We start from the raw sequence: 24,249 nt of genomic DNA on the forward strand, positions 1-24,249 counted from the left end.
ATTTGTACAACATTTCATACTGTTATTCACTCCCTTTTTCAGTGCTTACTTTTCACAATTCCTAGAACCCAACCTACTTGGTTTTCTTTCTACTTCAATGGTTAAACTAGAGTTAGAGCTCAGTTGTTCTTCTGTTCTCACTCTGCAAATTCCCTTGGGCTAGTTCAACCTCCCATGTACCTCCACAATTACATTTTTTTAAAATATCTATCTATTTATTTATTTATTTTTTGGTTGCGTCAGGTCTTAGTTGCAGCACACGGGCTCTGTGTTGCGCTGCACAGGCTTAGTTGCCCTGCAGCATCTGGGATCTTAGTTCCCCAACCAGGGATGGAACCGGCGTCCCCTGCATGGCAAGACCGATTCTTAACCACTGGACCACCAGGGAAGTCCCTTCCAATTACATTTACTAGTAATGAATTTCCACTTATGTGTGCTACAGCCGCTTCAGACTTGGCACGTCCAAAACTGAATTTCCCTTTGTCCCACCAGAGAGCCTCCTCCTTCATCTGAGTCCCCTGTTTTAGCGACAGAGCTTCTGTGCATCCCTCCAATTCCAAGACAGAAGCCTGGACGTCATCCTTGAGTATCTCACCTCCTCCTGACATCCATTCAGTACCAAGTCATATTGATTCTTCTTAGTGAATATCTACTAAATCACTCCAATTCCCCCTATTTCCTAGTTAGGTATACCATAATATTATGCCCCAGTTAACCATTATAGCTTCTCTCTGGGAAAGATCTCTCTTCTAAACATTTCAACTCACTATAATTTGAGTGATTTCTTTAAAATGCATGTCTTTGCTCATCTCTCACCTGATTAAAACCCTTCAGTGGCTCTGTCATTGTCTTCAGAGTAGGTTTGAACTCAGATGATTCCCAAGGCTCTTCATTCTCTAGTCCCTACTTAACTTTTTCAGATTTTTCTTTCCTTACAACCTTTGACCTTTGGATAATTTCTGCACATTGTTCAGATCTTGGCTTGCTCACTGTTCCTTCTAGAAAATCTTTCTAGAAAAGCTCCTCTGCTCTTTCAGAGTTCTCCCTGTTTACCCTATCATGGCACTCATCTCAATGCAGTACAATTGCCCGTTTATCAATTAGTCTTCTCCACGATATAAATAGCAGGGTCCCAGTCAATTTGCCTTTTTATCCTTCGTGCCTGTCACAATGACCAGACACAGTGCATGCTCATAAATATTTGTTGAACAAATGACATTAAACAAGTCACTTGGCCTCTCTGAGTCTCAACTGCATCATCTGTTAAAAGGGAATATTGTCCTGCCTATGGTTGTTTTGGGGTCTTGTAAGATAATAGGAATTAAGTTTAGTATTGTGGTTAAGAGAGTGGGTTCTGGATCTGTACTACCTGGTTTTTAATCCTAGTTCCCACCATGTAGCCAGCTGTGTGACCTTGGGCAAGTTACTTAACTTCTCTGTGTTTTAGTTACTTCTTTGGCTAAATGGAAATAACCACAGTATCTGTCTCAGCATTGTTGTAGGGACTGAGTTAATAAATGGAAAGTAATTAGTACAGTGCCTAAACACAATAAATGTTAGCTATTAATTATAATATTTTTATTTATAAGTTCTAGAATTATATATTATAGATATATATACACACACATGGCATCAGTTTTTAGTTTCAGTGTTTTAAGTGGATAAAGGGTTGGTATCATTCCTTTATCTTTCAGGATAATGCCATAGCTATACCAGATTTTATTTTTTAAGTCTTAAATTCAAATTGCCATAGTTGATTTTCATGAAATTTTGGTAAAACATTTTTTAAATTGTTGTTCAATATAGAAAGAATTTTGAAAATGTTTCCGTGCTGAATATCAAAATATTGATTCTGCATACATCGTAGGTGGATATTAGCACAGGAAAAATGTTTAAGTAAGAAAGATTACTGGTTTAATTTATAAAGGACAATTATTATGTCTTTGACACCTAACTTTATTTCTCTGTATGATTTAATTACGTAAGCAATTCAGTGTTTGGAAAGTCCAAATTCCATTAACTCTGTAACTATTCAAGAAAACAAGAAAGTAAAGAGCATTTAGTTTTGTGCATATGTATTCACCTGAAAGAAATTTGCTCAATTTTAGTAAAAAGTTCTTTTTACTTTAAAATTTAATTAGATAATACACATTTGTGTGTTGACTTTGGACCAACAAAATGCCTAATTTTTATCTTTTTTCTGATTCTTTGTAGAATTGGTGGTTCCAGGATTTTATTCGGAATGACTTTAGGAAAAGAAGTGATGTCTCCTCTTCAGGCAATGTCTTCCTATACTGCAGCTGGCAGAAATGTTTTAAGATGGGATCTTTCACCAGAGCAAATTAAAACAAGAACTGAGGAGCTTGTTGCACAGACCAAACAGGTGTACGATGCTATTGCAATGCTTGACATTGAGGAAGTAACTTACAAGAACTGTTTGCAGGCACTGGCAGATGTAGAAGTGAAGTATATAGGTGGGTAGGATGCAAAAGCACATCAATATTGCATTTTGTGGGCATCATAAACCATTTTATGCTTCCTGTCTTGGCAATTCATTTTCCAATTTTACAAGACATTGATTTTTACATAATGATTTGTAATTGCTTTAATGATTAATGATTCATAATTGCTTAGAATTATTTATATTACCTGAGTTAAAAAATTTTATTATGTGGCAGAGGTGCTGTAAAATGTACACTCTCATTACAACTGCTTTCTGGAGAGCAATGTATATCAAAACTTTTAAGAAGTTCATACCCTAGCCCCGTAATTAATTCCACATCTAGGCATAATCTAAGGAAATAATCAGATATAGGAAAAATAATGTATAAACTTATGTATAAACAGGTACTCTATCACAGCAAAAGCTTGGAAACAACCCCTAAGTGTCAACAAGTAGAATAGCTAAAGAAATTATGGTACATTCACCCTCTGTAACATTATGTAGCCATTAAAATATGTTTAGGAGAAGTATTTAATAACATTAAAAGGACAAAGAAAGAAAACAAATTTTAATAATGGCCAATATTTTTGGTACTAGGTTTATAGTTTTATTGTGATTTATAGATCACTTTTAGTTAAACATGAATTCTTTAAAGTTATTATAAAAATGAACACATTCAATTTAGTTTCTTTATCATTAATATTTCAGTAGAGATATAATGGGTGCATTTTTATACATTTGTATTTTTTTTAAGATATTGTCCATCTGTCCCACCTGTCTAAATGCCAGTATATGGATTAAAACAATGATCACAAAAATAAATGATCCAGAGGAGACTTTCAGAACAATTGAGCTGAGATAAATTTGATACTTTAAGTGATCTTTCTCAAGGAACAGTGGAAGCAGCCATTCGTTTTTTTTTTCAGGTTTATAGTTGATTTTTCATTTACTCTTCATGCTTTTCTCTATTTTCCATATTTCCTACACTTAAAATATATTATTTTAATAATATAAGTATTAAACCCTTTGAGTTGTAAAGAATGCAGATTCATGCCCGTTTTCTCAAAGAATTGGATATATTTTGTAGGATAATTATGGCTAAACAACCTTGGCTGTGTAGCCAGGCATCATAAGAACATAGGTTATCTGTAGAACTGAATTATCATAAGCATTTGTATGGATTCTGGAATTTGGAAGGTTGTCCAAAATCCTGCACAGCCCTAGTGACCTAGTCATCTCTTTTTCCCCACCAAGAGTTCCCTACCCTATGTCCCACCGTAATAGGGACTTGGCTACTTTCTCTTCCCTCTGCATTTCTGTTTCAGTTTCTGCCTCTTACTACCAACTGCTTCACTCTCATTAATAGCCACTAAATCTTGCTACAAGCCTTGAGCTTAAACTCTTTAGTAAAAAAAGTCTGGTTGGTCTTGTAGTTAAAGGCAAAGGAATGGAGGAGGTCCCCATTCAGCAGAGCTTTCCCAGCAGGCAATTTCGTGTGCATCTCCCACCCTGTACGTGGTTTGTCCTTGGTTCACATACTCACTTCTTCAGTCACTTATGACTAAGACGGTGTGCCAGCCTAGTAGCTTATGCATTTAGCAAATGTAAAAAAAGGTGGGGAAAAAATCTTTAAAACAGAATTATCTTAAATTCTGCTTTTTCTCCCAATCATACATCTTTTAAATATACCTTTAGTTTTGTGATTTTTTTCTTCCTCTCCTGTAAATTTATCTTTATGGGTTAATCATAAAAATGTTTGAGTTTCGGAATAGATTTTTAAAGACTAACTTTCTCTTATCTGTGTATGTTCTCAGCCTCCTGCAGTAGCTGTTAAAACCCCATTTGTCCAGTGTCAGGTACCGGGCATCAGCATTGTTTATAGTTTGGCAGTGAGAACATAAGTCTGGTTCCAGGTCTTTGTGGCAAAGTAAGGAAGGAAATGGTTTTCAATATTATTGTTTGTTTAAGAATATGTTTCCAGTTTTAGACTCCTGCATTTTGTTCTGCTCATTTAAGTTCTTGAGCAATTTTGATTCCTTCTTAATATCTTTTTGAGCTAATTTTTAAAAGTAAACAGAAATTGTGACTATCTAGTTAACTCACTTAAACAAGTGCTGTATGTATTAAATGTTAAATCTTGCATTCTATTCTTTCTTTAATCAAGGGACAAAAATGATATATTAAATCCTAAAATAATAATTATCTAATTTGATTTTTTAAAAACAGACACTATGAATTTATTGATCTGTGGCAATTTTTTTACAGCTTTCTTTGTGACAGTGTTTTAAGGGGACTGATATGCATAAGGTAGCTTGTTTAACTGGACAATTCCATGGTATATAAAGGATAGCTTTACTGTCTACCATATATCACATGTGTAAATGTTACCTATTTATAATACCTTCAAAGTGCTAAAGATAGTAAAATTAAAATGTATTCATTGTCACAGCATAACCACAACTATGGTTATAAACCATACTGATTTTTTTTTTTTTTGCTGTAGTATGGATTATTTCACTGACATCAGATTTTTGCCTAATTAAAGTCAAAATGCAAATGTTTGAAAAACCCAACAACCAACTTTGATATGTGAAAATAAGAGCAAATGACATTACTACCATCATTTAACAAGAATAGCCCCAGTATTCAGCTGCTTACTGAATATGTCCACTGAGATTTCTGAGAATTCTGAAATTCTATGCAGCTTTTTATATGTGTATGAATGTTTGCATTTGGGGGAGGGTCCATGACTTGGATTAGATTTTCTAAGGAGTCTGTCATGAAGGTTTAGAACTTCTTTTCTAAACAAGCCCCATCCCACTAAATTGGCCTGCTTGTTTCTTAAACATCCTGTTTGTTTGCCGGTCCCCATGCTTTCAGTCTCTACTTCTCCAGTCCCCTACTGAGCTCTTCCTCTCACCCCGCCCATCCTCTAAGATCCAGCCTTCTCCACAAGGCATGGCATAATGCCCCAGCCCTCGGTATTGCAGGCTTTGAGTTTCTGTCCCATTCATTTGACAGCTAAGCTGTTCTGTCCTGTATTGTTATCTTTTCATGTACTGTTCCCTACCCCCGACTCCCAGACTATAAAATGCCTCAGTATAAGAACTATCAATACATCTTTTCTTTTCTTTTCTTTATTTTTGGCCACACCGCTCAGCATTCAGGATCTTAGTTCCCCGACCAGGGATCGAACCCGTACCCCCGGCCATAGAAGCACAGAGTCTCAACCACTGGACTGCCAGGGAAGTCCCCAAGAACTACATCTTTTAAATAGGGAGATTGGGATTGACATATACACCCTACTATATATAAAATAGATAACTAATAAGAGCCTACTGTATAGCACAGGGAACGCTACTCAATACTCTGTAATAGCCTATATGGGAAAAGAATCTAAAAAAGAGTGGATATATGTACATGTGTAACTGATTCACTTTGCTGTACAACTGAAACTAACACAACATTGTAAATCAACTATACTCCAACAAAAATTTTTTTAAAAAGGACTACATCTTTTTTTTTTTCTACATTCCCAGTTAATAAATTGCACACTAAACATCCTTTGGTAAGTACTCAGTGTACACCCTTATTGTTCCTAACAATGCCCCAGGAATAGCCAAGTCCTGTGTTAGATGCTGTTTCTTGATAGCCCTAGGAGCCTTTATGGAAAGTATGTAATGAAAAACTTATATTCGGATAATCATTCATCTAGGTACGAGGTATTTTTCTTAATACTGACTTAATGAGTCCTTCTGGTTTTTTCCTCTGTTAACAGTGGAACGAACCATGCTAGACTTTCCCCAGCACGTCTCCTCTGACAAAGAAGTACGAGCAGCAAGTACAGAAGCAGACAAAAGACTTTCTCGTTTTGATATCGAGATGAGCATGAGAGAAGATATCTTTCTGAGAATTGTTCATTTAAAGGTAAATGGTCTTATAATTCCCTTTAAAAGGAAAAAAAAACTGACAATAAAGAAGTAAAAATCTTTGACCAATGATAAAAAGTATTTGAATGTTCCTAGATTTTGTTTCTAATTATTATGATAGTGGGCACAACATAGTGTTATATCACTTAGGTTTATGTTAAGTTACTAATTACATTCACTTAAAATTTTTAAGACCAAGTATAAAAGAGTGTGCATCCATAAATCTAAGGCTTTTTAGCCATCATGAACTTAATGGTTTGATGTAAAAACCTCTTTGAATTTTCAAAATTTTGCAAGGTTTATATTAGATCAGATCAACTAGAAGCAAATGGAGTTGAGTTATCTATAAATATCATGTGGTTTTGGCGATAATACGGATGACATACTGTTGATGCTGTATGCCAGAGACATTCCTATCTGTCATCCTTACATTTTTCAGGACTCACAGAAATTATGTATTAAGAAAGCTCTAAGTGGGTCTGCCTTGAGTATTTCGGGTCTTTTCATCAACGATGGTGGTTTGCTTCCTAGCATTTTCATCATGTCTTTGCTTTGAATTTTTATTTTCATGGCACTCAGCAATTTGTTTGGAAAACAACCAGTGTTTTACAATCCTAGGCATTTTTGTTTAATTTTGCACGTTGTATAGGCAAAATGTCAAAATTTGTGTTCTTTTTAGCAAGTTATGACAGGGATTGAAATAAAAAGCAGTTTTATTTCAAATGTTTTATTTGTAACTCACTGTAGAATATGTAATCCAGAATTTATTTATTTAGACATGTAAGACGTACATGCTGCCTATTTTCTCATGTCAGACAAACATTTTTCACCCTTAATTTATGTTCATCTATGATGGTTCATAATTGTTCATCTTTGGCACTATAAAAATAACATAAATTAAAATAACTATGACTATTTTTTGCTAGTTAAATTGTTCTCTTTTCAACTTTTAGCTTCAGTTGTTATTCTGTACAATTCAAATCATGGCCCTTATAGTCTCCTATTTTTATTTCATCCCAAAATAATCTATTTCTTTTCTATCTGGATATTATATATGTACTATAGAGCTTTTCCCCCACATTTCTAATTTCCTTTGATTAATTCTTTTTTCATCCTGACTTCTAAGTTCTCATTTGGGATTTTCTAGCCTCAAAAAGGTATTGCAATCTTAATGTTATTGAGTCTAATGTTTTTGTTACTTTTCCACTGTTTCTGATTCTTACAAATGTTATCAAGATATGGGAGGTTTGTCGCTTTAGAGTTCTTTGTTATACTTTTAAATTTTGTATATATTGGCCTCTGATCCCACTAAATTTGGGAACAAATTGCTGCCTGCGTAGTAGACGAGACAGCAGCCTAGCACACTGTAAGTGACCTCATAAACACCAGTGCATTTATCAGATTTGTTCATTTACTTGAGCTGGTTCACTTCAGTGTTTTATTATATTAATTTATAATAGTTTCAGATTTAGTTCCATAATTTTTCCTCTTTCCACAGGGGTTTATTCTCATACGTGTGGATTATTGTGTGAACAATTTCAGGGGCATTTAGAATGTTAAGGCTACATCAGAATAATTTTAAAAATAACTATTGTGTTTGTTTATGAATTGGAGCTTATTTGGTGAACTTAAATACCTTCCTTGACAAATAGTTACATTTTTTAGTCAGTATTTTTAAAAATCTAGAACTATCAGAATCAGTTTTCTGCTAGAGTTGGACACTTTAATAGATGGTAAATCTCATCCCATTCTTACCTAAAGGACAAAGTTAGATATATCTAAATCTTGTATTTAATTTTTCCTGTAACACCGTAAATAAAATAGGGCTACCATGATATAATACATGAAGCCTTCCTTAGGCTGGGTAATAGGATTTTAAATTTATGTAGAGTCATCAATGTCAGGCATGCTCTCCTAAAATGAGGGTGCTCTGAATAATATTGAGGTCTCAAGATGCCACCAATGTAGGCAATAATCAAATGTATTATCTTAATTAGATATAAAATGTTATTTTAGCTCTTATGTTATTTTTCACTTAATATTGATGAATAGAAATGTGAAATTACTTTTCACAGTTCTTTATGGCAAAATCTGTGCTCAGTAAGCATCCTAGTTATCTGTTGATGTACAATATGTAACTCTAAAACTTAGTGGCTGAACATAGCAACAATCATTTTATCTTCTCTCATAGTTGCTGTGGATCAGGAATTCAGGAAGGTATTAGTTGGGCAGCTCTGGCTTGGGGTCTTGCATGTGGTTTCAGGCAGTGGTGGCTGGAGCTGGAGCATGTAGAGGCTAACCAGGTATCTCTGTCTTCGTGTGCCCCTAGGGCACCTCCATGTAGTGTCTTTATGTAGGCTAATTTGGACTTCCTCACAGCATGACAGCGTCAGGGTGGTAGGACTTCTTTCATGGAGACAGAGGGCTTCAACGCGGATGTTACAATAAACTACATGGAAGCTGCATTGCATTTTATGACCTGTCTCAGAAGTCATGTAGCATCACTTCTGCAATACCATACTGATGGGCTAGTCGCTACGATCTACCCGGATTCAAGGGGCACCACATCACAGTCTAGGAAGTATCATCTGATTTGCAGTCATGTTTCAAAACCTTTAAAATAAGCAATTTGTTGACTAAATGGATAGATGAAATCATAGTAGAGCATGAGACTAACCAGTGTGCTATAGTCTTCCTACCTCCTTCCCAAGTGTGGCTAGTAATACTACTTTACATTTGTATAGCAATATAGTTATCTAAGTTAACTTTTATACCAATCTTGTGAAGTATCCCTTTTTATTAGTAGAGAAACTGAGGCTCAGAAATGGTGACTTTCCAGGAGCCATAGAAGCGGCTGGTAAATGCTTGCCAGAAATCATGTAGACTTTACATTAAAACCCTCAAGGGAGGGAGGTGTCACATTTGATTCTATTTTGCATCTCTGGCAGAGTGCCTGGTACAAAGTACAGTAAACACTTAGTAAATGTTCTTCAAACTAGAGTGAGAAATGGTGACAGATCCAAAAAATAGGCCTTCAGTAATTGATGCAAGGACCTGGGTTATCCATGTGGGGGAAAAAATACTGGATTGCTCTTCACAACTAAATGAAAAACAATCCGTAATGGATTAAAGTCTTAAAAAGTTAAACTTTAAAGCTTCTGGAAGTTTATATAGAAATATACCTTTATGACATCTGATCAGGGAAGTATTTCTTAAACAAGACACCAAAAGTACTTAACTATAAAATATAAGGCTGATAAACATGACTACATTAAAATAAAGCACTTTTATTAATAAAGTGAGGGCTTCCCTGGTGGCGCAGTGGTTGAGAATCTGCCTGCCGATGCAGGGGACACGGGTTCGAGCCCTGGTCTGGGAAGATCCCACATGCCACGGAGCGACTAGGCCCGTGAGCCACAACAACTGAGCCTGCGCATCTGGGGCCTGTGCTCCGCAACGAGAGAGGCCGCGACAGTGAGAGGCCCGCGCACAGCGATGAAGAGTGGCCCCCGCTCGCCGCAACTGGAGAAAGCCCTCGCACAGAAACGAAGACCCAGCACAGCCAAAAATAAATAAATAAATAAAATTTTAAAAAAAAATTAAAAAAAAAAAAAAAAAATAAATAAATAAATAAAGTGAAAAGACACTAATACAAAAAAAAAATACTCAAATACTAAAAAAAGAAATTTACAAAATATGACACTAGCAAAGCATTAGTACCTAGGATATATAAAGAGCTACTGTAATCAGTAAAAAAGACAAACATCCCAATAGAAAAATGGGCAGATGACATGAAAGGTATTTCAGATGAAACACAAATGGCAATTAAACATATGAAAAGATGTTTAACCTCATTAAGTCAGGGAAGTTCAAATAAAGACTGCAATAAGATACCATTTTTCACTCACCAGATTGGCAAAAATGAACAAGTCTGACAATGCCAAGTATCTGTCTGGATGTGAGTCATTGGGAATATTTGTGCACTGCTAGTAAAGGTGTAAAATGATTTTTTAAATAATAGTAATAACTAATTCGGAGAAAAATCTAATATTATGAAGTTGGATCTTACATTCTCCATAACTTAGCATACCCTCCCCACCCCCACCTCAGCATTTACCTAGAAATAGGTTTGCGTTTGTGCACAGTGACATGGGACATGTATTCGTAACATTATCTATAATAGCAAAACACTGAAACAACTCAGATTTCCATCAACAGGAAAATGGAGCAATAAATTGTAGTAGATTTACAATGGGATGTTTTTTCGCAGTGAAGGAAATAAACTACAGCAACATGCAACAGCATGGCTGAATCTTAGGAACAAAGAAAGAAAAAAAATTGCAGAGCACTGCATACAACATGATATCATTTAAAAATAAAAGGTTTGTACTAAAAAAAGTATAAATAAAAAAATAATAAAAAGGCCAAAAAGGAGCAAAACTAAACAATGTATACATAAGTGGTAATGCTGGAAGAAAATGTGTAACACAAAATTCAAGAGAGTGGTTACCTGTTAACATAGATAAAGGCAACAGTGTTTTAATATTGTATTTCATAAGTTTAAGGGTGGATTTAATTTGTCTTTAAAACATATATATGTAGTTATAGTCATTTGTAGATTTCAAATATTACATAAAAATATAACATTTAATGTATCCTTAATTCTAAAATTGATTCTTAATTTTCTAGAAGAAAACAAAAAGAAGTGAAAAACAAGGTTGTCCTCATCCCTTTAGCTAAAAAATGTCCAGTTATCAAAAGCCAGCAGTATGGACTGAAGTCTTGGTGTTTCCCTGTGCTGACAAAGGCTTCTCTCGATCATTGGCTAAAAAGCCTGCAAAGATCAAAAAAGCCACATTGGTGAGAAAAAATGTACAATGTTTCCATGTTGAAACAATCCAGGCCTGTAATATTTTATTCCAGTGGCCTACTGAGTAGTAAGTACAGGAAAGGGATTCTTTAGTGAAATTGAGTGAATTATACAAGCTAAATTGAGAAATACAATTATCTATTGTAATATTATTTATATTTTTTTCAGAGCTGTGGAATTTGGTCTTTGCCAGTTCATCTTAGCCAATTAGTAATTTAAACAGAAAAGTTTTAATGTTACATTGTAAATGAATAGGTCACAGAATTAAGTATAGATGCTTTTAAGCATTATGTGATCTACCAGCTGTGGAAGAATCAGTGCCCTAAAACTACGGTTTAAAAAAAAAAAAAGAGAGAGAGAAAAAAGAAAATTTTTTTTGAAGAGGAAAAGCTCTGTCCAAAATTCAACATAGCAGTGGTAATTCCCTCTACTTACCATGCCTTCTTGATTTTGAAATGCATAAGTCTAGTCATTGGTCATAATACTACTGAACCTTGTACCTTTGTCAGGCTCTTAAAAGCCGAGGGATCCAATATAAAGCATCAACTACCTTGCCTTAGTTTCCCCGTTAGCCAGTTGTCCCTCTTTTGTGCTTCTCAAATACAATACTTACTCTGTTTTCACTCACTACATGATATTAACATTATTTGCTGATATATCTTTTTTTCCCTTCATTTGACTTAAAGAGCCTCAAGGATATTCATCTTTGTTTTCCTAGTGCCTGACGTAAATTGGAGCTCAGTAAATGGTTGTTGAATGGAACAGAGCTAGTCTCAGTTAAATGTGTCTTCATGCAGTGCGGTTCCCCTCTCCGTGTCCTCACTCTGCCTGTGGCCCACTCGAAAGCAGAGACTCATGATAGGGTATTGAGTTCGGAGTCAGCAAGAGGCCTTTCTGCAGCCCTCCTGTCCAGAGTGCAGGCAGCTGCCTAAGAGCGTCCTCTTCACAGTAGTAGGATAGAAACCTGACAGCAAAAAAAAAAAAAGAAAGAAAGAAAGAAACCTGACAGCAAATGTGATTGAAAAAACAAAACAAAACAAAAAAAAACAGAAAAAAAGGGAGAGACACTGCAAATATAAAAGAATTTATTTCTACCCCCATTTTTACCACTAAACAGCTGTGTGATATTGGAGAAATCATTTAATCTCAATTTTCTTGTCTGTGAAATTAGTATATAAGCATACATTTAAAAATGTGTGTGTGTATGCGCTCACACTTTTATATAAAAATTCTTAGTTACAGGAGGAAGATGGGGAAAACTAAATCTTGTCATCACAGAGTTTAAAATAAGATCCCCTGCTGTCAGATTATATAAATTTGAAAATTACTTCAGAGAACTTTAGCTCCCTACTCCCCCAAAGAGGCATGAGACCTGGTTCAGATTCAAGGGGATTAAATTCTTTTTCAGGAAGGAAGATGCAACTGCGGCAGAGCAGTCTAGAAGTGTTGGCTGATTCCCACTTAGAAAATCCTTGGGCAGTAATTCTGATCTTGCCTGGAGATTATAAGGGAGAATATTATTATGATCAGCTTTGGGAGAGGAATGTGCTTTAGAAGCACATTTTAGACATGCTTTACTCCTACCAGAGCCCTCCGGAGATTTCCCAAGACCTCAGAGTCTGACTGGCAAAGGGTATCTGGATATAATTGAATCAGATTTTTGCTATGTGTCATTTTTCTGGTAAGTCGAATATTTCAGTACAGGTAATTTGTTCATATTTAATTAGACCTAATTCAGAGCTGATTTTTCTCAGAACATCCTTCTACCTGTTTACACTTGGATTACCTATTTGGGGAGATAGGTAGTTTTACCTAATTTAGACCAGGAGTTTTGAGTTTACTGTGCCGAGTACACTTTCAGGCTTTCTGAAGTAGCAGCCCTGCTACTCCCAGATATGGCAAGTCCAGGCCCACTGAGTATGAGAGCCCATCCTGATCAAGCATTGGAGTAGAGTAAGAATTCTGCTTACATCAGCTGGTGAGGCTTATGACGAGCCTCTGTCCTAAGCTCAGGGCCACATGTGACCAGGTGAATGCCAGGAACCCAAAAACCCACGCTGCTGTCCAGCTGTGTGCCTTGCTTCTGCCTTGGCCCACTGCCCAGGTGGGAAGGTCCTCTGCTTTGTACCTCAACCTGATCACTTGGGTCCTCACAGTGTACCCAGCCCTTGCCGGGCCCTGCTCACCAGGGATTTTTTTTTCCTCTCTTCCACTGCATATAGCTACTGCCTAGATTCTCCCCAATCTTACAACTTGTAGTATCATCCTGTCTAGGGACTCCTGTTGCCATGCCCCATATCTCAGTACAGACTTCCTGGTGCTGTTAAAGCCAGCCTCAGTCAACCCACGTTAATCACATCCATATGAACACTGTGATTTGAACTGCTGGCCGTCTCTGAGGGAATCAGCCCACAGCCCAGCCATCTCCCTAGCCATTCTGGGTTTCTTGCCATTGCAGGCACCTGCTGCCAGGATCCCAGTATGTGCCAATACCAGCTAGGGAGGGTTCCCACTCCACTCATGCCAGCGTGCTCAGAAATTCTCCAAGGGCACAGAAGGGGTTATTATGGAAAAAGGGGTCTAACAGTTCTCTGCCCCCACTGAGAATAAACTCAGAGGAAACTGTGAGTAATGTATGCATAACAAGTGCTTTAGTACTATGACACAAAATTATTTATTGGCAGGTAAAGTGAGATACAGATTGTTGTATTAAGTAGGACCCTCAGTTAAAATACAACTCTGTTTACCTGCTGCAACAAAATATAAAAAATTACGAGACCTATTGCAGCAAGAGCCTTTTACCAGCAGTCTAAAATGCAGACTCTAAAGCTAAGCACAGTCCTTTTAAAGATCTGATTAGGTGGGAAAATATAAAGCTTGGGGTGAACAGCACAAGTCTTTCACGGAGAGAGTGTAACCAGAGTAGGTCTCTGAGGCTGGGAGGGCTCTAAGGCTCTAGAGACAGAAGTCCCTCGTTGGCTCTCGACCACACTGAATCCTTTGCACCTGTTGAATTTGTCTGGCGCCCCTTTCCTCCCAGGGACCACAAACTAACCAGCCACCCAGATGTGCCATGTATATTCTGCCACGTGTTTTGAAGAAACATCTGGTGTGTTTACTATCTTGCTGTGGCTGGGGGAATTTTCCACTCTCCTTCAGGGTCCTCCGTCCTTTTGAGTGAGTGTTGTTTGCTTTGCTGCATGTAGGTTCACATGTACTGTCCAGCTCTCCTCCTCTTTGTGCAGTGCTAACTCATTTTCCCCAGATACTTGCCCACATGCAGCTTGATGTGGTCCCTTGATCTCTCTTACCAAATGACAGTAAGGCATTTTTGAAGTGTTGGAAGCCTTTTGCTGGGGTTCTATCCAGCTGTCCTTGTTTGGTATGTTGGCAAAAGAGTCCTACTCTCCATTTTTGGAGAATTTGCCCATTATTTCTATTTTTGCCTCTCAAGTGGAACCAGGTTAGCAAATGATAGAAAATTAAATCCAGATGATTTGTGATAAGAAATATGTTTTGTGAAAAAGACTACTCAGTCATAAAGAATGTTTTATGAGATTATGCAAATGTTCCCTATTATCGCATTTTCAAGTGGTACAGGCACGCTTGATTCTGATGCAAGGCAAGGAAATTCTGGTTAGCTTTTTATTTATTTAATTTTTCAGTTTTAAATAAGCAGAAGCTCACTGAAGCATAAAAGAACATAGGTTTTCAAAAAGACCTGCCTCATAATCACCTATGTACTTCATAGCCCACCAGAGATGTTGAATAAATTTTGCTGTTGGCCTCATAGTTTATAATTTACCCATGCACTGTTGTAACAGAAATCAAAGAGGTTGTCACATTCTTTAATTTCAGGAAACGTGTGATCTGGGAAAGATAAAGCCTGAAGCCAGACGATACTTGGAAAAATCAGTGAAAATGGGAAAAAGGAACGGACTCCATCTTCCAGAACAAGTACAAAATGTGAGTTTGTTTCCTTTTCTTATTAGAAAACAAAAGAATAGATAAAACAAAATACAACAAAAAACAGGAATTAGGGAAACACATGTTTGTAATATGGGAAATAACCCATAATACAAATCAGTTTACAATGTATTTAGTAGTCAACGATTTTAAATTCCACAACTCCTATTAACCTCATGATGACTGACAAACAACTGATAACTTAATTGTTCTTTAATCCTGTCAAGGTTTTATTTGTTTCATGTGTGCCAGGCTTATTTTCCCTGCTCTAGTGTACATTCTCTGGTAGCTAGTTCAGATCTTAATCGTTGATTTGTATTCTTACTCCCTTGTTCATAAAGAGACAGGGCACTGGTAATACAATCCCTATGATGGAGAGTTTTCAAACCAGCATTTTGGAATGGAATACCCCGTGAGTAATATATGCTCCTTAAAGGCGGAGAGATTAGCTTTTCAGACTTTCTCCTTTGTCTAATACCATTCAGATCTTTCAGTTTCAGAAGTAAACTCAGCTGCAGAATTAACTCATTCTTCTGGACAGGATATATAACCCATGATTTATTTCCAGGTTATTCTTCTCGCCAGTAGAACTGGAAACAAGTTGGAAAGAAATTCAAACCAAGTGATGTCAGCATGGTAGATACATGTGAAGGCACCACTGAGATATGGGCACCTTTCCTCCATCAAAATGCCCTTCAGACACCTTGTATCTTCTTCATCCTAGTTACAGGAGAAGTGTGACTGATCTCGCTTTGCCTTCATGAACATTGTAATAGTCAACCCTGTTGAAACAGTCCAAACAATAGAAGAGTTTTATTTGCTTGTATAAGCGGAAGATCCAGAGGCAGTTGGGGTTCAGGAGTTAGTTTGAGTCAGATGCTCAGTGGTGTCATTGGCCACCTGATTTTTCTATTTCTCTACTCTGTCTCCTTCAGTGTTAAGTTATCCAAAGGCTGGCTTCCTTTTATTACTAAAATGGCTGCAAATATAAAAACCCCACCATCCAGAAGGACATAGAGAAGCCCACATTAGACCTCCCCTCATGTCTTAATGGCCCAGATGGGATCACATGCTTAATCCTGAATCCTTCTTTAGTCAGGGAAATGCCAGGCCTGGGTTCCCTGAACCAGTCACTGCTGCAGTGATGATGGGATTACCTGACTGGTGTAGAGGTCACACCCTGGACTTCAGATAGGATCCTGTCCCGCCTAAATTGCATGGCTGCTGTAGAGTTGGGGAGAAGTGGAAGGGAGCTGGGGACACGACCAGAGTGTCCAAAAATGACACTGCACAGTATGTGTTAAGTCTCAAATTTATTGTGTATATGAATTACCTGGAGGGCTTGTTAAAGCTCTGATTATACAAGGCCCCACCTCTGAGAGTTTGTGTTTCAGCAGGTTTGGTATGGGTCTCGAAATTGGCATTTCTGGACTTGGGTGGTGCAGTGGTTAAGAATCAGCCTGCCAATGCAGGGGACACGGGTTCGAGCCCTGGTCCAGGAAGATCCCACGTGCTGCGGAGCAACTAAGCCCGTGTGCCACAACTACTGAGCCTGCGCTCTGGAGCCCACGAGCCACAACTACTGAGCCCGTGTGCCACAACTACTGAAGCCCACGTGCCTAGAGCCCGTGCTCCGCAACAGGAGAAGCCACCGCAATGAAAAGCCAGCGCCCTGCAATGAAGAATAGCCCCCGCTTGCTGCAACTAGAGAAAGCCCTCACGCAGCAACAAAGATCCAACGCAGCCAAAAATAAATAAATAAATAAATTTATTTTTTTTAAAAAAAGAGCATTTCTAACAAGTTCCCAGGTGATGTTGATGCTTCTGGTCAGAAGCACACTTTGAGAAAGTGTGCAGTTTATGTAAGTTTTATTATCTAGCACTTTTAGAAGAGTGGGACAGGTTAATAAATTATCTCATGTGGTTTCTTGTGGTGTTCTTTCTGTTGCTTCCTTTGATCTCCCAGCTAATACTTTTTTTTTTCCCACCTAGTACTTTTTATGTAAATGTTAGGGCCCATAAATCGCCTTTATTTGCAAACGCTCTATAAAACTAAGACATATCTTGTTTTCCAAAGGAACCATAGAAGTAATCACTCAGTTCTTATCTCTTGGCTTACTTCAGTACCCAATACTGATTTACTAAATTAAAATTTAGAATTTGGAAAGATTCGAAGTGTTAATTATTAACAGGCTACTAGATTCATTCATTCACTCAGCAAGCTACTTATTGTGTATGTGCTATATGCCAGACTCTGCTTTGACTATACCTCCTAAATGTATTTAGTTCTTACAAATTTACGCCTAATTTCTCACACATCACCAGGATTGCTTTTTTGTACATATTACATACAAATACTCATGGACACAATGTGGAAGATTGCAGAAAACTATGGTATCAAGCACATCTCTAAGAAAGTACTTCCTGAGAGTTGGGTACAGAACCCAGTCTTCATATAAAAGTGAAACTTACTTGACTGATGGCAATAAAAATGAAAATTTCATTTTATTGCTAAGGTCCTGCATTTGTATCTTTGTTTCAGGAAATTAAAGCAATGAAGAAAAGAATGAGTGAACTATGTATTGACTTTAACAAAAACCTCAATGAGGATGATACCTTCCTTGAATTTTCCAAGGCTGAACTTGGTAAAGTTTTGTTGTTTTTTAGATTAAATCTGTAATTTAGGCAAATAATGTCACTTCACAGTTTGCCAAATCAAAGTTAGAAGAATTCTTTTTAAAATGTACCTTCTACAGAACCCACCACCCCTTCTACAAAAAAACACAACCAAACCACGTCTAGATTTTAGGCTATAAGAATGTATACTGTTTCTAGAGACAGTCCAGAAGAAATTTCATAATCTTTCTTGGTAACTCATGCTAGTGTTTAACAGCCTTCAGTGCTTTGAATTTTTTTTTGCCTCACAATGTCCTCTACATTGTAACTTAAACTAGTCTTTCCTTATTCTGTGATGGATTTTTCCTGGCTTAATTTTGCCTGTTCTTCATCAAAACGCCATCTATACAAGCGCACTGAAGCCTGTTCATATTTTGAATTACCATCTCCCAGGCCACCTGTCCTCTAACTGCCACCCCCATTACAATACGTCAAAGCGATATTATAAGGATTGTCATGATTTTACTTGAATTTCAATTACTCCACAAAATTCCTAGAGCTTCTTAAAGGCACCATGCCAATGCTAAATAAACCAATAATGAGTGGAAAAATTGAAGTACAAGAAAATGATTTTTTTGCAGGTGCTCTTCCTGATGATTTCATTGACAGTTTGGAAAAGACAGATGATGACAAGTATAAAATTACCTTAAAATATCCACACTATTTTCCTGTCATGAAGAAATGTTGTATCCCTGAAACCAGAAGGAAGATGGAAATGGCTTTTAATACAAGATGCAAAGAGGTACTATAGATGTTTGTCTTTCTTTTGTTTTTATGGAAGATTTTAAGAAAAGGGTTTGCTTTGTTTACCAATGTTGAACCAGAGGCTGATTCCTCTGTGTGAATTTCTATTTGTGTGAAGGTTATGCCTCCTAAATCCTCAGACTTACAAGACACCTTTTTCCTTGTTCTTTGGCAACCTGCTTGGTATGGCCATAGGCTAAGCTGTTCTAATACAAATAGAATGGATTAAAGAAACTAAAAGTTGTATCTTCTTCCAAGTCAACAGTCCAGGGCTGGCGGGATACCTCTCTCTCCTCAACAAGTGACTTCTAAGGCAGTTGTCACCATTTTCCAGCCTGTTGGGAAGAGGGAAAATAAAACACAGAGCAAGCATCTTTAAGAAGAAGACCTGGAAATGACATCCATCAACTCTATTCACATCCCACTGACCCAAATTCCATCATATAACTGTATCTAGCTGCAGGGGACACTGGGAAATATAGTCTTCAGTTGATAGCCATTTGCTCAGCTGAGGGCATTCTATTACTAAAAGGAAAAAAAGGAAGAATTAGAAATGAATTCTAAGAGTCAACTAGCCAGCTTCACCACAGTCTGCCTCTCTGGCTATCCTAGTAATCTTGAGCACCCTTTTTTTCCCCACATAGAACCCATTCACTGTATGTCAGATCCCAACCAGTTACTGCCTTTAGCTCAAAGACCAGGATCTGTGAGTGGTACACAGTCCTCCCCAGTTATACCTTCTCGTGATCTGGCCGCGTGTGAAAGGTTAGAAAACTTGTCTAGCCCGCTCACCTCCACCACGTACCCAGTGGTAGAATAGGAACAGAAAACCACACTAGAGACTCCCATTTGGAAAAGGAAAGAATGGGAAACAACTTTAAGCCCATACCAATTTTCAGAAACAATTTGGCAGGAATTGTGAGGATTCCGAGCTCTGGTGAAGTTCCTGGGATAGCCCGTTGGACTTACTTGGGTCTCCTTTCTAGCAGGAATTCCTTTAGCAATTGTATGCCATGGCCCCTGGTTTTGCCTGCAGGGAATTCTTTCTTGTCTGTTACCCTCCATGACCATATCCTGGGCAGCTGCTGGTATAGATTCCTGCTGATGCCAGTTTTGAAGCCTGAGGGTTGCTTTAGTAGGCCAGGCTTAATGACATCTTTGGTAATAAAATTCCCTCAAAAACTTAACAGCTTTCTTATCTGTTTGCTTCCGATCAGATTCATGTTAAAATAACAACACCCAAATACCGCTTTTGGTCATAGCCCTCAAATCCACCATATCTTTCCTTATATACAGGCTCCTGTATGGTGTCCATCCTGCTGTTCTTCAATTTAATGGAGTCTGCTTCAGGGCCCCCTGAAACAGTAGGCTTGAGGAAAAAGGCAGCACCCTCGCACTAATCTTCACAGTTCAGTAACTCTGAGTGGCAGTCTTTTCTCCTGGTCTCCGGAGAACAGAGCAATTACCTTTTCCAGTCACCTGAAGCCCCACATCAGGGGCCACAGGCAGAACCTCTCTTAGCAGAACTCTTTTCCCTCCATCTTTGCAAACTGACCAATCCTCACTTGAGCTCTCTCTCATGTAATCTTTCCAAAAGCAACAAAAACCAACAAACAGACACCAACATTATTAGTTTTCCCAAACAATTACCCTAGAGCTAAGACTCAGTAGGTGACTGGCCTGCCTTCCAAGTTATGGCGAGCAACAGTTTTAACAAATGTTATCCATGATATCATGAGGATTACCAGCTTCCCACTTAACAGCATCTGTGTCCTCACCTTCCATTCCTGTACACTTTTCATTTGGGTTATAGCAGCACCCTATTCCTACTATTAGTCTCTGTGGGTATTAGGCTACAGGTTAAACAAATGTGCAAAGTCAACCAAAAGCCCAGTGACTCAAATAAGCTAAAAGTTATTTTTCTTCAGAAAGGATTAGTGGATACCAGGGGCTGGGAGACTGGGGAATTATTGCTTAATGGTTACCAAGTTTCTGTTTAGGGTGTTAGAAAAGTCTTGGAAACAGTGGTAATGGTTGCACAACAGTGTAAATTGTAATTGGTGCCATTGAATTGTACACTTAAAAATGGGCTAAAATGGTATATTTTGTGTTAGGTATGTTTTAGTACACTTTTTTTTTTAAGGTTTATTTCTCTTGCAACTAACAGTACAGAGGTGAGGGGTCCAGAGCTGGAAGACAGCTCTGCTGTCCTTAGTATATGGCTTCCAAGGTCATTGTTCTCATCTTCAGTTCACAGCTAGCGAGACAAGCATCTATAAAGAGATGACCCAGAAATTTCACTTATCGCCTCATTCGTATTCCGTTGTCCCATTGTGTATCACATGGCCACAGCTAGCTTTAAGAAAGGCTGGGAAAGGTAGTCAGGTGACCGTGTGTCCAGCAAAAACTCAGAGAATTCTGTTACTAAAAGGAAGAATGGGGGAATAGATATTAGGAAAAAATTGGCAGTCTAGGGAGAAGGTCTAGGGAAACTGAAGAAGGGGGCCAAGACTAGTTTGAAAGACTCAAACTAGTTAACTTTAGAACTTGGAGAAATGTATTATGTGTTTCTCATATCCATGTTTCCATTCTCATTTTAAAATAATAATAACATAATTATATGGTGTTTGCTCTTGTGCCAGGAGTTTTTCTATGCATTTTACTTATATTCTCACTTAATCTTCATGATCACCCTATGATGTAGCTACTTTTATTATCTACGTCTTGCAGATGAGAAAACTGAGGCTTAGGAAGATTAAGGGGCTTGCCAATAATTAGACAACTAGTAAATGGTGGAGCCAAATTTTGAACCCTGGTAGTCTGACCTCAGAGTGTGATCTTCCTTAGAAGCATGTCTATAAATAATTTGATGATTTAATAGTAGTTTTTCTTTGACCTCAACATTTATTTACTTTCTCTAGGAGGTTATTTTTTCCTTTATTGTTAAGAAAACAATAAAGCAAAATCATTATTTGCATTTTAATACAAATAAAATATATAAAATGTTTGTAATAATTTGAGCAAAATCCCTAAAACATTTTTAAGCATAGAGTTCTGTGGCATTAAGTATATTCACATCGTTGTGCAGCCATCGCCACCATACATCTCCAGAGCTTTTTCTTCTTTCCCAACTGAAGCTCTGTACCCATTAAACACTAACTCCCTATCCCCCCAGCCCCAGCCCCAGCCCCTGGCACACATCATTCTACTCTCTGTCTCTGTAAATTTTACTCATCTAAGAACCTCATGTAAGTAGAATCCATACAGTAGTTGTCCTTTGGTGACGGACTTATTTCACTTAGCATAATGTCTTCTAGGTTTATCCATAATTTCACATGTGTCAAAATTTCTTTCCCTTTTAAGGCTGAATAATATTCCATTGTATGTATATATCACATCTTCTTTATCCATTCATCCATTGATGGACATTTAGGTTGCTTCTACCATTTGGCTATTATGAATAATGCTGCAGTGAACATGGGTATACAAATACCTGTTTGAGTCTCTGCTTCCATTTCTTTGGGATGTATACCCAGCAGTGGAATTTCTGGATCACATGGGAATTCTATGTTTAATTTTTTGAGAAATCATGATACTGTTTTCTACAGCAGCTGTACCATTTTACACTCTCATCAGATATAAAGGTTCCAAATTTTCCACATCCTCACCAATGTTTATTATTTCCCTTTTTTCTATTTTTTAAAATATTTATTTATTTATTTATTTTTGGCTACATTGGGTCTTCGTTGCTGCGCGCGGGCTTTTCTCTACTTGCGGCGAGCGGGGACTACTCTTTGTTGCAGTGTGCGGGCTTCTCATTGCGGTGGCTTCTCTTGTTGTGGAGCACAGGCTCTAGGCATGCAGGCTCAGTAGTTGTGGCTCGCGGGCTCTAGAGCACAGGCTCAGTAGTTGTGGCACATGGGCTTAGTTGCTCTGCGGCATGTGGGATCTTCCCAGACTAGGGCTCGAACCCGTGTCCCCTGCACTGGCAGGCGGATTCTTAACCACTGTGCCACCAGGGAAGTCCTTCCTTTTTTTTTAAATAGCCATACTTATGGGTACAAAGTTAAAGTGGTAAATTTTGTATTATGTATATTTTACCACAATAAAAGAAAAATTTTAAGTACCAATATTTGGTGCAGTATTGACGAGACTAAATGTGGAATCAGTATAGTCCTTAAGAATATGTTTTTAGGGGCAGGATGAGAATAAAGATGCAGACCTACTAGAGAACGGACTTGAAGACACGGGGAGGGGGAAGGGTAAGCAGGGACAAAGTGAGAGAGTGGCGTGGACGTATATACACTACCAAATGTAAAATAGATAGCTAGTGGGAAGCAGCCACATAGCACAGGGAGATCAGCTCGGTGCTATGTGACCACCTAGAGGGGTGGGATAGGGAGGGTGGGAGGGAGGGAGATGCAAGAGGGAAGAGATATGGGGATATATGTATATGTATAGCTGATTCACTTTGTTATAAAGCAGAAACTAACATACCATTGTAAAGCAATTATACTCCAATAAAGATGTTAAAAAAAAAAAGACTATGTTTTTACTCAAATTTAACAGTACCTAAAATTTTGTTAAGACCTTCATAGCTATCTCCTGAGACTTAAAAAGTCAATTATTTCAGAAATAAAATTGGATCATGAATCCAGAAAAAAGTCTGCAACACTGAAATGGAATAACTTACTAGAAGTTGAGATGGTCTAAAAATATTTGACAGTTTTACCAACCTGAAAGCAATGTAGAAACTCTTGTTTTTAGTGTTTTGGATCCAGTTAATTATTAACCTTTATTTTGGTTTTTATTATTGTTGTCTATTACCAGGAAAACACCATAATTCTGCATCAGCTACTCCCACTGCGGGCCAAAGTAGCCAAACTGCTCGGCTATAGCACACATGCTGACTTTGTCCTTGAAATGAATACTGCGAAGAGTACAAGCCACGTAACAGCCTTTCTAGGTTAGTCTTCTTTTCTTAATCCCTTGTATATTGCCATTTCTCTTTTTCTGTGACTGTTTTGCTGCATAGTACCAACTTGACAGAGGGCCTCAGAACTTAATATGCCCTTGAGAACATTCTGCTTTTCATTCATGCAAGAGAAATGTATTGGTCACCTACTATACGTTAGATACTGTGCTTGGCCCTAAGAGTTGCTCATTGTTTATATTACTATTATGGTCCTTGCTTCATTCTATTTGTATCTTGATGGGGATTTTTATATTAATTTCTAAGAAGATATCTAGGGACCTACAGAGAGAGGATTAGCCTGTTGTATGAAATAAGCTGACAAATAGGACATAAATGAAAATAGAGCATATAGAAACAAAAAGTATTTTATATTCCAGAAGCCACTTGTTAATACATAAAAGAATATAAAATAATATGCATCAAAACTGTTATCTAATAACTATCTTCACATTCATTTAAAATCACTTTTTCATTAATCTTTTTAAAACCATAGAGCTTATGTCCATGACATTTAGTCAGTGGCACTCTATCACCCTTACCCCTCTCAATCTCAGTGTCACTATTCCAACAGTCACTCTGGTTTTCTCTTTCATTTTAGTGAAAATGGTTGAATAACATAACCATTGCAAAAATACTAATTTTTGTT

At 37.6% G+C, this 24,249-nt stretch overlaps 1 protein-coding gene across 3 annotated transcripts in view; it reads left to right on the forward strand.

Moving 5' to 3' along the window:
* Positions 1-24,249, forward strand: part of NLN (neurolysin) — a 97,662-nt gene that overhangs the window by 38,980 nt on the left and 34,433 nt on the right. For 2 of the 3 annotated variants that reach the window (XM_059916488.1, XM_059916489.1), the window contains exons 2-7: positions 2,215-2,474; positions 6,222-6,370; positions 15,101-15,208; positions 17,751-17,853; positions 18,466-18,626; positions 23,459-23,594. In XM_059916488.1, the coding sequence (XP_059772471.1) occupies positions 2,215-2,474; positions 6,222-6,370; positions 15,101-15,208; positions 17,751-17,853; positions 18,466-18,626; positions 23,459-23,594 (917 nt within the window). Of the gene's footprint in view, positions 1-2,214; positions 2,475-6,221; positions 6,371-15,100; positions 15,209-17,750; positions 17,854-18,465; positions 18,627-23,458; positions 23,595-24,249 lie in introns of those variants that run through there. The other variant, XM_059916490.1, reaches the window with a different exon arrangement.

Source organism: Balaenoptera ricei, chromosome 3, assembly GCF_028023285.1.
Source record: "Balaenoptera ricei isolate mBalRic1 chromosome 3, mBalRic1.hap2, whole genome shotgun sequence".
NCBI classification, from domain to species: domain Eukaryota; kingdom Metazoa; phylum Chordata; class Mammalia; order Artiodactyla; family Balaenopteridae; genus Balaenoptera; species Balaenoptera ricei.